This window comes from Plasmopara halstedii, assembly GCF_900000015.1.
Source record: "Plasmopara halstedii genome assembly, contig: Scaffold_650, whole genome shotgun sequence".
Classification (NCBI taxonomy): domain Eukaryota; phylum Oomycota; class Peronosporomycetes; order Peronosporales; family Peronosporaceae; genus Plasmopara; species Plasmopara halstedii.
Genome location: NW_020187567.1, coordinates 233,580 through 246,177, shown reverse-complemented (window position 1 = coordinate 246,177; position 12,598 = coordinate 233,580). Strand labels below are relative to the sequence as shown.

General features: G+C 48.0%; 2 protein-coding genes across 2 annotated transcripts; both read right to left on the bottom strand.

Annotated features, from left to right (window-relative positions):
* Nucleotides 1–436: 436 nt before the first annotated feature.
* Nucleotides 437–1,293, bottom strand: PHALS_12707 (Golgi apparatus membrane protein TVP15; the record flags this gene model as incomplete). Its single annotated transcript, XM_024728308.1, has 3 exons — nucleotides 437–705; nucleotides 776–805; nucleotides 888–1,293. 3 exons carry the CDS (start codon nucleotides 1,291–1,293, stop codon nucleotides 437–439), a joined length of 705 nt encoding a protein of 234 aa, XP_024578798.1.
* Nucleotides 1,294–1,368: 75 nt separating this feature from the next.
* PHALS_12706 (3-hydroxyisobutyrate dehydrogenase) lies at nucleotides 1,369–2,437 on the bottom strand (the record flags this gene model as incomplete). Its single annotated transcript, XM_024728307.1, has 5 exons — nucleotides 1,369–1,504; nucleotides 1,580–1,746; nucleotides 1,813–2,156; nucleotides 2,232–2,343; nucleotides 2,408–2,437. 5 exons carry the CDS (start codon nucleotides 2,435–2,437, stop codon nucleotides 1,369–1,371), a joined length of 789 nt encoding a protein of 262 aa, XP_024578797.1.
* Nucleotides 2,438–12,598: the final 10,161 nt, after the last annotated feature.

Here is a 12,598-nt window from a genome sequence, read left to right as displayed (position 1 = left end):
CCTTGTCTTGAATCTTCTGCTTCACATTGTCAATAGAGTCCGAGGGTTCGACGTCTAAGGTGATCGTCTTTCCCGTTAGCGTCTTGACGAAAATCTGCATGATTGTGTGTTAAGTAGTCTTGCACTTGTTACTCTGGAAGAAAATTGGTAAATGAGAGAGTGTGGGGGAGAAAAATCTGCTTGCGAGGTGGGCAACCGCCTTGATTAATTTTTATCTCGAAACTTCGCATCGCTTCTCGACTGCTTCTATATCAGATATATGCTGCGGAAATTCTATAATCTAGATATACCGGTAATGGTATCATTTTGAAAGAGTATTCCTGAACAGAAAATGCACAGCAGCTTCACGACTATGCGACGATACGAAGTTTCTTCCACAACACCTTATGCGAAACTTAATTAATATTAGATGCATCTTCAACATCTACTCTTCGTTCTACAAGTCAGGGATATCATCCAGCTGCGGCTGGTTTTGTGACACAGTCTTCGTCGTAAGAAATACGAATCCTTGCAGTGAAGCGACCAACAAATTGTACAGCACGATGAACTTGGTCCATCCAGCGTATTGGTACGTCTGCGCACTTAACACTGCAAAGAAGAAGATTGTCACCGCGCGGCCAATGTAGCTGCCTAGAAATGGCAAGTACAGCTCCACGCTCACGCCATTTACCACCGATTTGAGGTCATACATGATAACTGCTGTACCTACAAATCGCTCAAGCAATAAAATTAATCCAGTTAGCTTTCTCAACTCAAGATAAATTAGGGTATTTACCGAAAGCCATGGTGTAAAGGCCCAAAGAAACTAATGCATAGCAAAGGATATGAGCATGTAAATGAACAAACGTGAGGCATACTAGAAATTCAAAGAACAGCCGGCACCCTACCGGAAGCATATGTAAAGTAAATGAGCATGCCGAAACCCTGAATGATAGTAAGCGCAGCAGCCAATGTGTACATGCCACTGAAAACTATGTCCACCGTGATCGATTTTTCCTCACTTTCGTCGTCTTGGCCTCCTCCCCAACCAGAAGTAGAACCGCCACCGTAGCCTTGTGGCTGATACTGGGGTACGGCGTAAGGATGTATATTCAGCGCTGCATATGGAAGCTTCTGTTGTCCCTGCTGTGGACGGATACTCTGACCTCGCGGTGCATCTTCCTTTTCCTCTTCCGCATTCTCATTCATTGGAGGGTCACATATCATGTGATTTTCGTTGGCGCTAAGCGACGGCGTGACTTCTGTCTGTGCACCAACGAGAGGCTGCATAAGCTCATTATCGTCCAGGGTCATTTTAGCAAGACGTTATTGAATAAAAAAATGAAGTTTTGCATTTATGGTTGCTTAAAATGCACCAATCAACTACGGTTAACAAAAATTAATGCCGTTTAGTTGCTCCAGCGCGAGCATGAGAGACTGCGTTCCTAAGCGACCGTGACCTTGAGCCTTGACTGCAACATATAACTGGTTGGCTAAGGCGAGACCAGGAAGCGACAGATTCATGCTAACCAAGCACAAGATGTCATACAAATAAAACTAAGACAATTGTACCAATAAACAAGATAGCTGCAATCCTCACCGCTCGGCCTCTTTGAGCGCTATTCCCATGTCTTTTACGAAGTGCTCCACAAAAAAGCCGGGGTCAAAGTTTCGATTGGCAATACGAGGTCCAAGGTTGCTTATTGACCAAGAACCGGCAGCACCAGCGCTCACAGCTCGAATTGCTTCCGCGATATCCAGCCCACTCTTTTGGGCGTACAAAAGGCCCTCAACAACGCCAATCATATTGGTAGCAATAAGTATTTGATTTACCATTTTTGTATGCTGGCCAGCACCCGCGCCACCCATGTGACGGATGTTTTTACCCATAATCTCGAACAACGGCATTGTGGCTTCCATCGTATCATGATCACCGCCCACCATGATGGAAAGCGTAGCCTCTTTAGCACCAACGTCTCCGCCTGAAACGGGAGCGTCAAGACTCGAAATTCCTTTGAGCTTCGCAGCGTCATAGATCTCTTTCGCCAACGACGGCTCGCTTGTCGTCATGTCAACGATCACGCCGCCCGACTTCAAAGACGCCAGCACACCCCAGTCAGGATCAAGAAATACCTTGCGCACATCCTTTGGGTAGCCCACAATACCAAAGACGATATCTGGATAAAATTGCAAAAGCAGATTTGTGATTAATAATCATCGCCATCGGATTATGTTGACGCAGGCAGACTGACCTGAAACCTTAGCTACCTCGGCAGGAGAATCTGCTACAGATGCTCCCTGTTTCTTAAGTCCGTCGCACTTTGAAAGCGTGCGATTAAATATCGTCACGTCGTAGCCGTGTTTCTAATTTGGGTGACATGGATAAATTATGCCAAAATTGCTGGTGTTTATCTTTGCCACGACGTACCAAAATGTGGCCAACCATGCTTGTGCCCATGACGCCCGTCCCAATCCATCCAACTCTAAGCACACCATATCGCGTGATTATTGTTACGTGCCGGTATTTATTTGCATGCGCCGCCACGTTACCTCGGCTTTACGGCTATGACCATTTTATACCACGGATGTTTTTACTTAACTAAGATTTGTAAAATATAGATTCAGCACTTGAAAGACTCTGACGTAAAGTTTGGGATCCAGTGTATTTGTGTAGGACACTAATTAAAAGAAAAAAACGAAGAAACAGCACTACCGATTAGCCAAACGGTATCAATACATATATATTATGCAATCCAAGCTATGGTATCAGTCACACACACGTTGTCCAGAAAGGTATTTAAATCAAAGATGCACGACAACGCAATCCGTAGATTTTAGCTTGAAGTCCATGCTGAAATTGGCTAGTTTTTGGATGCGTTCTCCTAGCTACGTCATCGCACTGAAGATCTTTAAGATCCTCCGGTGGCCTAAAGCCATATTGACTCCTAGCAGATGGAGCTCAGCTGAAGATAATAGTGCGAACACTGCTCATCTCTGTCCGATAGCATCAAATTCGAACGGCTTGTGAGAGCGGATCGTGGGAATGGCAAGCAAGCACACGAAGTGTAACAGGGTTACATGCAGCCAGTAGTTATGCATATGAATTATGTTCTAGTTTTCAATTAGGAAAACCTACAGATTTGGATAGGCGGCTTTGCCGCAAATAAAACAGATAAATAGAGTTTAGATTTTGAAAGAAAGAACGCATCTGCCTTGGTTTAAGGTTTCGGGTACTGTTGGAGTTAGCGGGTTGCGATCCGCTACACTCATACTGGTTCTATTATAGAACGTAAAGTCAGTGACCTTGGCTTACCTTTCTCGAACAAAGATCTTCGCAAACCCGCTGCATTTGAAAGCACTTGTTGGTCAATCTACACCTGCGTCGTTACGACTGATCCTCTGTGAAGATGGAGCTGTCCCAGGCATGCAGAACGAGCTTAAAAAGCTGAGGTCCCGGCTTGGCCCTGAGGGCGTGCAACGCATTGCTTTGCAATGACCTGAAGCGATAAGCGCGCGCCTAGAGCTATGGAAATGCTCTGCTAGAGCATCTACAGTAAAAGATGTTGGCGTCGACTGCGTCCATGGCGCATCATCAACGACGAATGACTCCTCCCAAATCAGGCCGCTCATGGTGAACTCAAGACCTTCGAAGGTAAGGGTAAAGAAAATCCTGCTCTGTGTGAGATATGCCGAGATGGTAATAGCATCCGTTATACTCCAGAACAAGCAACAGCGCGTAGCGCTAGCAATCTCCAAGTATGGTGGCCAAGCGCGAGAATGGGCACTGACTTGCGGTACTTCGGTTGAAGCGGCGTTTACCTCCTGGACGGAGCTGAAGCTTCTACGAGTCTTCACGCCGCCTTACCAGGCAAATCGCGTGTGAACGCGTTTCCTACCCGCCCGACAGGGCAAAACGAAATTGGTGGGCTTTGTCCACGAGTTGAGAGCTCTCATTACCGGGATTACAAACAATCCTCCTCCCGAGGCGGTCACGGTGACGTTTTTATGGATTGCCTCCGCACAGGGCATTCTTCCGTGTGCATTCATCCGTCTTCTTTTGAAAAAGCGGTGAATGCGGCATTGAATGTCGGGTTCAACTTCAAGTCGGCACGACTTGGCTGGAATGCGCACCCTCAGAGCTCGTCGATCGAGCGTGAGCCAATGGATTTCAGCTATGCTGAGAAGGAGGAAGCAGATCTTCGAGCTATCGGACAGCGCTTAAACACCCGGCGATGTTTTATCTGAAGAGACACCCTTTATATTCGGACTGGTTATATCCTGCGCAAGGCGCGTCGAGGATCATCGAACCGACACCTTGCTATACACTTATGTGGTTTGTCACAGAGGTACGACAACACCCAGTTGGCGCGGGTGTCCTACTTGGGAAGAACTGATTTCTCTTGCGCCTCAAAGAGGTATAGCTTAGTGGGGCCCATCCCCGAAGAGCTCCGTGCTCTTGAACACGGAAGTTTTTCCGAGCTGGGCTTGCTGGTCGTAAAAGCGACCGTGAACGGCTTTGAGAAGTCATGGAAGATCCTTATCAATTATGGATCGTCGGTCAATAAAGCTTGACCCTCCACGATGGAAGGAAGTCAGCTCTATGCTGAGGCACTAAAAACGGTTAAGTGACATCGTCACTGTTCGCTTAGCAACGGGGACTTATGTCACTGTGCCGAGGGTCCCTGTGGATCTCGGTGTCAAGTTCCTTGACTTTGATAGCGTGGAACGCTGTCTAGTCTAAGACTCGGGTGAAAGGTACGACCGTATCTTTGTTTGACATGACTAGAGCACCACAAGCCATGGATTGATTGGAGGTCGAAGACTTTGGGCGCTACGCGCACGTCTCCTGGTGGAGCTTTGGTGGGTCATGAACCCACCTCTGCTGTGAAGCGAAAGTGCTATTGGCGCGGGGGGATATCGCAGTATTCGAGTTGTCAAACACCAAAGGTGTTTTGGACAGTAGTTCCGAGCGTGGCTCGCGAGCTGAACGTGGTGTGGCACTTATTCCACTGAGCGCTGCTCAAGTATTGGAGCAGTCGCTGCATGCCAAGAGTGGCATTGTCGGCGAAGGGCCGAGGCATCAAGGGCGAGACCCTTATGATGCACGTGGAGTGGCACGTAAACCACAGAGCACTGCTCACGTTTCGAAGCAGATGCTGCATTCCAAGAGTGACATGGTGTGGCAAAGGCATTCTGGGTAAGGCTCTTCTGATGCGCGTGGCGTTTTACGTTATCCAGTGGAGGAAGACTGTGAAAACTACAGCTCTTCGTCGGGTGTTGTCAATAACATCTAGGCTTCGATGGAGCAGGGAGTGGGGGCACTGGACGACGCCTAGTACGTGCTACCATTGGTCTCGATAGGTCGGGAACCGGACATGGTTTTCACAGGGTTTGGACTGGGCTTACGTCGCGCCATCGGCGCACTTCATCATCCTCGTCATCCTATGCTGGGAAAGGAGTGTCCGAATCGTAGTCGACTTCTTCCAACTCCTCGATGAGGAAATCCGTCGCCCGGGAAGGCGCTGTGTGTTGCACCCAGTTGCTGAGGGCTCGGGATGTGCTTCCCGTGAAGCCGCGGATGTACTGCCCGGAGATGCACCTAGCGTAGTAGTAGAAGAAGAAGGGATTTGCCCTCTGGCGCCCTCGCTACCAGCTAGACTGGGTGTTTTGCGTGCCGCACACACAGTGCTCATAGAGCGGAGAAGGTTTCAAGCTATTATTGTGAACGTGAATGTGTCTTGGACACTCGAGCCTCGTATGAGACGACTGTTAAATGCGAATTGAGGATAATCATAGTTTTGTTGGGGAATAGTGTAACGGGGTTACACGTGACCTTGTGAAAAAGGGGGTGCCGCACAAGGTTGTGTGACCGTGTGTATTACACAGTTAGTGCTGTAACGCAGTGGTGTGGCTACATCGTAACACGAAGCCATCACGTGACAGGATTTTCACTTGTAATGCATATCACTATATCAATAAGGTTTTGCTATATTAATTAGGTAAGACTATATTAAGTAGGAAAACAGCTAGGGTTTTAGATATTGACGGCTCTTCCGCAACAAAACAACTAAATGCAGGTTTGTTTCTCAAAGAAGTGTTCGTTTGCCTTGGTAAGGCTTCAGTACTTAGCAGTAGCGGTTTGCGATCCGCTAACCTTGTGCTCGCTCTGAAGGAACTGTAAGATCGGTGACCTTAGCTTAGCTTCCTCTAACCAAAGAGCTACGGCAGCCCCGCTGCACCTTTATCTCCAGTTGACCCATTGCTTATGATCCAGCTTCGCCATGCCTATGGTGAAAGCGTGTTTCAAATTTAGATTCGGGATGAGATGACTTTTACATAATCGAATTCCTGAAACTTAATACAGAGATTTTACCTATGCTTTGACACTTTGACCAGTGTCCTCTACGCAAGACGCACGGATACTTCCTTATCTTAGCAAACTGTATTCAGAATTTAGAACGTTAAAATTAGTAGCCAACAGCCCTGTGGTGTAAGCCGAATCTCTTCGAGAGAGTTTTTTTCTCTCAAGACTGAGGTCCCATAGACCGCGACCTACATGTCATACAATATAATACTTATTGTGCCTACTGTCACTTGTTTTTTTTCTATGTGAGGGATTGTTTGTGTTCCTTTGCGCGAAAACCTGATTGTTCAAACCTATTGCTGAGATCCAATGGGGCACGGACAGCAGAGAAGGTTTAAATTTCTGCAGATGAACCAACTTCGGGTACCATCGAGCTAGCCGCACGTCAAACATCAAAAACAAGCTAATCATAAAAGTCGGTCGAGCCGTGCATTGGGACGCTCTATTCAGGCGCTCCTGAACGTATTTCGCGAGCGCGTTCAAAACGTTTGTAGCGCTTCTAGGCCTGTAATGTTAATACTTGTCTAGGGTTTAGCCATTATCTGATTTGTTCGGCTGTCGGAGTATACAAGAGCTTTTAAGCTTGTTCTCCGATATATAAACAAACACTTAAACAATGTCAAAGCTCACTCAGCGCTTACTATAACTTTTACACTCGAAAAAGCTTCCTTGTCGAAAGAACAGTTACCATACCCGTAAGCATTATCTTCAATGCATCAGCGAAGTGTCTACCATTTTCGGCAGTCGTTCGTAAATGCGCATCGCTCTAGAAATTGTCAGCGCTCCTAACAGCTCCACAATGTTGGCATATTGATTTTGACAAAGAAAATTCTGGGCTCCTCTCTTGAAAAGTATCGGTCCCGACAGAGCTGAAATTCTTCGACTCTAGATGCACCCTGAACTTGACAAGTGCATACTTCATCTTCAGTAATTATTTGTCGTGAGCTGAATAGCTCCTCTCCGCAGCCTTAAGCTGGCGAGATTCAAACGCGATCATCCGATCGCGCCCCTCGGCGCCTGCTTGCAGCAGTCCACGTCCGATTCAAAGTCCGAAGCGTCACAGGCAACACTAAAAGGACGATCGGAATCTGACAACGACAGTATTGGTGCATGAAGGGGGCTGCCTTTGACCCCATCAAAAGTCTTCCAATGCTTGGTGTCACAACACCTTTCTTAAGGAGATTCGACAATGGCTGTGCCATTCCACATAATTTGCGCTATATTTGTGCAAGTAGTTGGCGAGGCCAAGCCACTTGGTACTTTGAAATCGGCCAGTTCACAATACGCCATGATATTAGCGGAATCCGCTCAAAGGCCACGTTTTCCAGTGAAGCACCCTAAAATGGATTTTTTCAGCGTCGAAATGCACTTATCTGCATAAGCATCCAGCTTATTCGTGCACATGCACTCGAGTACCGCTCTCAAATGGACGATGTGGTTTATCTCATCTGTCCTCCCGTCCCCCGCACGACGTGGTCGAAGATGTCGTCAAAGAATGTCTATCATACGTCTGGTGAGGCCTAAAGTTGCGTTACGAGACGATTAAATGTTGCTAGTGTTTTTGACAGCCTTTGGGACATCACCAGCCGCTCCCAGAGCATCCCCCTCGGAGTACTCACGATGTCGGCGAAAGCTCACTCGCTCTCATGAGAAATTGATAATAACCATCGGCCAAGTCGAGTGCGCTGTACTTTGTACAGCCAACTGTATTGTTCTGCTCAATATCCTTTCTAATTTTGGTGTTTGTGCCGGAATGGTGGCAGCGTTTGGCTTATTATAAGCGTGAACGATACGTAACTTGCCGTTCGGCTTCCGAACACAAAATGTGAGTATCAAATGGGGAAGCTTGCTCTCAAACACCATCCTGCGTCGTGCTATGCGCATAAAAAACGTCAATAACGTCACACTGCATCTCGGGCAGGGGCCATTAGAGTGCTACGCAGTATTTGGTTTCCGGGAACTAGGTCACTCTCATGACGCACACTCGGTCCGAAGGTAGGATCGATGGCGGGTCTTTGAAAACAATGTCTTAAAGTTCCTTACCAAATAATAATATGGATCCTTTAAGGATCGACAAATCACTTCGTGCGTTTAGCACCTTCTTTGCCTCCCCCAGGGCAGCCTTAACCAGACGCGACAATGAGTTAATTTCTTTGTGCGGTCGTGTTATGACCACATAGGCTAAATTGCCTAACCTCAAGCACCGCCAAACTTTTCGAAGGACATCCTACGGGGCATCCACCGCAGGAATGCCTCGATGGTGACGTCGCCGTCTTTCTGTGCCATCATACCGTTGACAAGGGTATATACCTGTGCGCAATCGTCTATGTTAAGACACGCCCTGGGTCAGGGTCGACGCCCTGCGTCTTGCAGATAACATACGGCTTCGCCGTCTCCTCTCTATAGAAGTTTTACGTCTCATCGAGACCAGTGGGAACACGCACTAAATGTCGTTCAGTGGACCCAGTCCCTGCTTCATCGGAGCCTAGATGTTATTGACAACACCAGACGAAGAGCTGCAGTTTTCACAGTCTTCCTCCACTGGATAACGTAAAACGCCACGCGCATCAGAAGAGCCTTGCCTAGGATGCCTTTGCCACACCATGCCACTCTTGGCATGCAGCATCTGCTTCGAAACGTATGCAGTGCTCGGTGGTTTACGTGCCACTCCATGTGCATCATAAAGGTCTCGCCCTTGATGCCTCGGCCCTTCGCCGACAATGCCATTCTTGGCATGCAGCGACTGCTCCAATACTTGAGCAGCGCTCAGCGGATTAAGTGCCACCCCACGTTCAGCCCGCGAACCACGTTCGGAGCTATTGTCCAAAACACCTTTGGTGTTTGACAAACCCGATACTCTGATATCAAGCACATTGACCGTCCCGGTCTAGTGCTCGCGCTAATGGCGCTTCTACTTCCTAGCAAGGGTGGGTTCATGACACACCAAAGCTCCGCCAGGAGACGTGCGCGTAGCGCCTAAGGTTTTCGACCTCCAATCAATCCATGGCTCATGATGTTCCGGCCATGCCATATCGAGGGTAAAGTCAAACCTTGCATCCAAGTCTTAGACTAGACAGCGTTCCACGCTATCAAAGTCAAGGAACTTGACACCGAGATCCACAGAGACCCTCTGCACAGTGACATAAGTCCATGTCGCTAAGCGAAAAGTGACGATGTCACTCAACCGCGCTTTCAGCGCCTCAGCAGGAGCTGACTTTCTTTCATCGTGTAGCGTCGAGCATAATCGCCCAACGCACCAGAGCCAGCAAGGATTTTTCAGGGCTTATCAAAGCCCTTCACGGTCGCTTTAACGAGCTGCAAGCCTGGCTTACACACACGTTCCGTGTTTTAGCGCACGAAGCTCTTCGGGGCTGGACCCTGCTGCCCTCATCCTCTTTAATCCATAGCAGAACCCTCCCGATTAGGGGTGGTCTCATTTCCCCGCGTCAAATTAGACTGGGTAGAAGCGGGACGTCAGTTCGACTAAAATTGACACGCTTTGCGCAGGGGACAACGAGTGTCTCCACAAACAAAACATTGTCCGGTGTTTACACGCCGCTCAGCAGCTTGGAGGTCTCCCTCCTCCTTCTCAGCATAGCTAAGAGCCATTGGCTCAGGCCCGCTCGACGAGCTCTGAGGGTGTGCATTCCAACCAAGTCGTCCCGACTAAGTTGAATTTGGCGTTCAATGCCACGTTCACTGCTTATACAGAAGAAGAAGGATGCACACCGAAGACTTCCGTTCTGGCCATGCCAGTGCGGAGGCCCTCCATCAAGTCAATCACCGTGACCACCTCGGGGATAGGATCCGCTGCCGTCCCGGCAATATGAGTTCTCAACTCTTTGACAAAGTCCACGAACTTCTTCTTGCCCTGTTGGGCAGCAAGAAAACGTGATCACAGGCGATATACCTGATTAGGCGGCGAGAACACTCACAGAGCTGACGCTTCTGCACCTTTCAGGGGGGAAACGCAGCTTCAACTGAAGCACCACATGTTAAGGCCTTTTCTCGCACTCGGCCCCCAAGCTTGGAGATAGCTAGTGCCACGCGCACGGCGGATGTCATAACCATCTCGGCTTCTCTCGCCCAGAGTATGAAATTCTCTCCATCCTTTCCTTGAAGGTCTTAACGCTCACTATAAGGTTGGGATTAGTCATCCGTCGTCGACGGTGGTATCATAGACCCAGTCGACGCCATCATTATCAGCTGTAGGTGCTCTAGCCAGAGCATTTTCATCACTCGATAACGCATCTAAATGCGCGCTTATCACCTCAGGTCCTTACGCAGCAAGGTGTTACACGCCCTAAAAGCCAAGCAAGGGCCCAGCTTATTCAGCCTGTCTTGTATGCCCTGGGGCAATTGCTCCATCCTCACAGGAGATCAGTCTTAACGAATCAGACGTTGATTGACTACAAGTGCTAACAAGTGCAGCGGGGCTACCGTAGCTCGTTCTCTAAAAGAAGCTAAGCTAAGACCACCGACCTTTTGTTCTATACTCAGTATGAGTGTAGCGGATCGCAATCCGCTACCTACAAGAGTACTCGAAACCTTAATCCAAGGCAAATGTGCTCTTCCGTTTAAAATTGAAACTGTATTTATTTGTTTTATTCGCGGCAGAGTCGCTTATATATACAACTCTAGGTCTCTCATATTAAACAGTAAAACCTGATTAATGTGCATTACTACTGGCAGTCCCGCCACTTAGTGGCTTCTTGTTACGGTGTAGCCACACCATTGTTTGATTTCTCCATCTTGTGTGACCCACCCTTTCATACCAGAGTACGTGTACCCCCGTTACACATACCCCCGAGGAATATTTACGTTAAAGGTAATGAGTGGAGAATGACAAGTTACGAAAGCTGTTCCGTGACATGCCGTCGTTCTCTATAGTCCTCGACATACAATCGCTCTTTTACGATATTCTTTAAGGTCTCGGCTCACCTCCGCTTCAGCTTTCCGACCTCTGCTCAATGCAGCTTACATATTCATTGCTATCAATTTCGAGCAATCATATATTCTAACGACAGCTATCGTTTCTTTATGACCATGCTAGGGTGCTTTGAGTCATGACTCGCCAAGGCTCTGCCAAAAGAGAAGCTCGTGGTACCTTTCGACTTTCAGTCGACCCATGGATAGTGGCGTTTTGGTAACGCCTTACCTGGGATGAGGAGGTATTGTGAATCAGTTTAGCACGATGCAAATTCAACGCTGTTAAAGCCCTTTCTCTATTCTTGAAAGCATAAAATATCTTTCAATACTTGATAAGTGTCCACGTGGAATTCCTAATGGATTAGGTATCCTGTGTTGATATCCTTAATGTCTTCGCGCACTGTTTAATGTATTCGACATTCGTACGCAAGACGTATTTTCACGACGCTTTCGAGCTGTCGAGAACTTCGATAGGTTTTGGAAGGTCGATATCAAAAACCAGAAAATCTGAGCTGTGAGCCCTACCTCTCTCATGAAAAAAAAATCTGAGCTGTGAGCCTTACCTCTCTCTTCACTAACCTCGATTTCCAAGAGGTACAATGGACCCCAAGTTTTACCCATTAGGCTATCCTGCGCCTATTTAGCCCTGGCGCTCCCCGCACGGGGTTCGCCGTCCACTTTGCGTGGGAGCCAGACCTTTCGCACCTCCTGACCAAAAGTGAGGCGGGCTCTCAAGGCACTGTTGTGAAAGATGATTTCTCTCTATATATATTTACCCATATCCTCAGTATATCGGAGGACCATCAAATCCGACGCATTAGTGGGCCTTCTATGTCCAGCACTTCAAATTGACGTCGCCGCACCAAAGGGTACTCTGTATTAAATGCGCGCCACAACTTTTCAAATGATGTTAGATGGAAGCCGAAAGGTTCGGCGAGCCACAGCCGTTCGGAGATATTCAGCGAAGATGGTAGCGGCTACCGTCTTCGGTGAACCAAACGCCACTGTGACTATAATGTTATCGGCTTCTAGATACAATCTGCGAGTTCTCGCTGCCTTGTCGGGCACAGATGCACTTCGAGTGAGTATTTATCGCTGCAAATTCTCTCACATTAGAAGCATTCCTTCTACCGAGGTACAGACGTAATTGCCCACCTTTAAACACGACCTCCAAGCTTGGAGATTCCAAGCGCAACGCACTGCTGCTCCGTTTGCAGCATGGTCTAGTCCATGGCCATCGTTTTTTTGTTTAGAGAAAGCAAATCTTCGTCCCAGCCCTCAAGAACCGGAAGCCCACTACCAGCGGTTTCACGGTGGAAATTATCT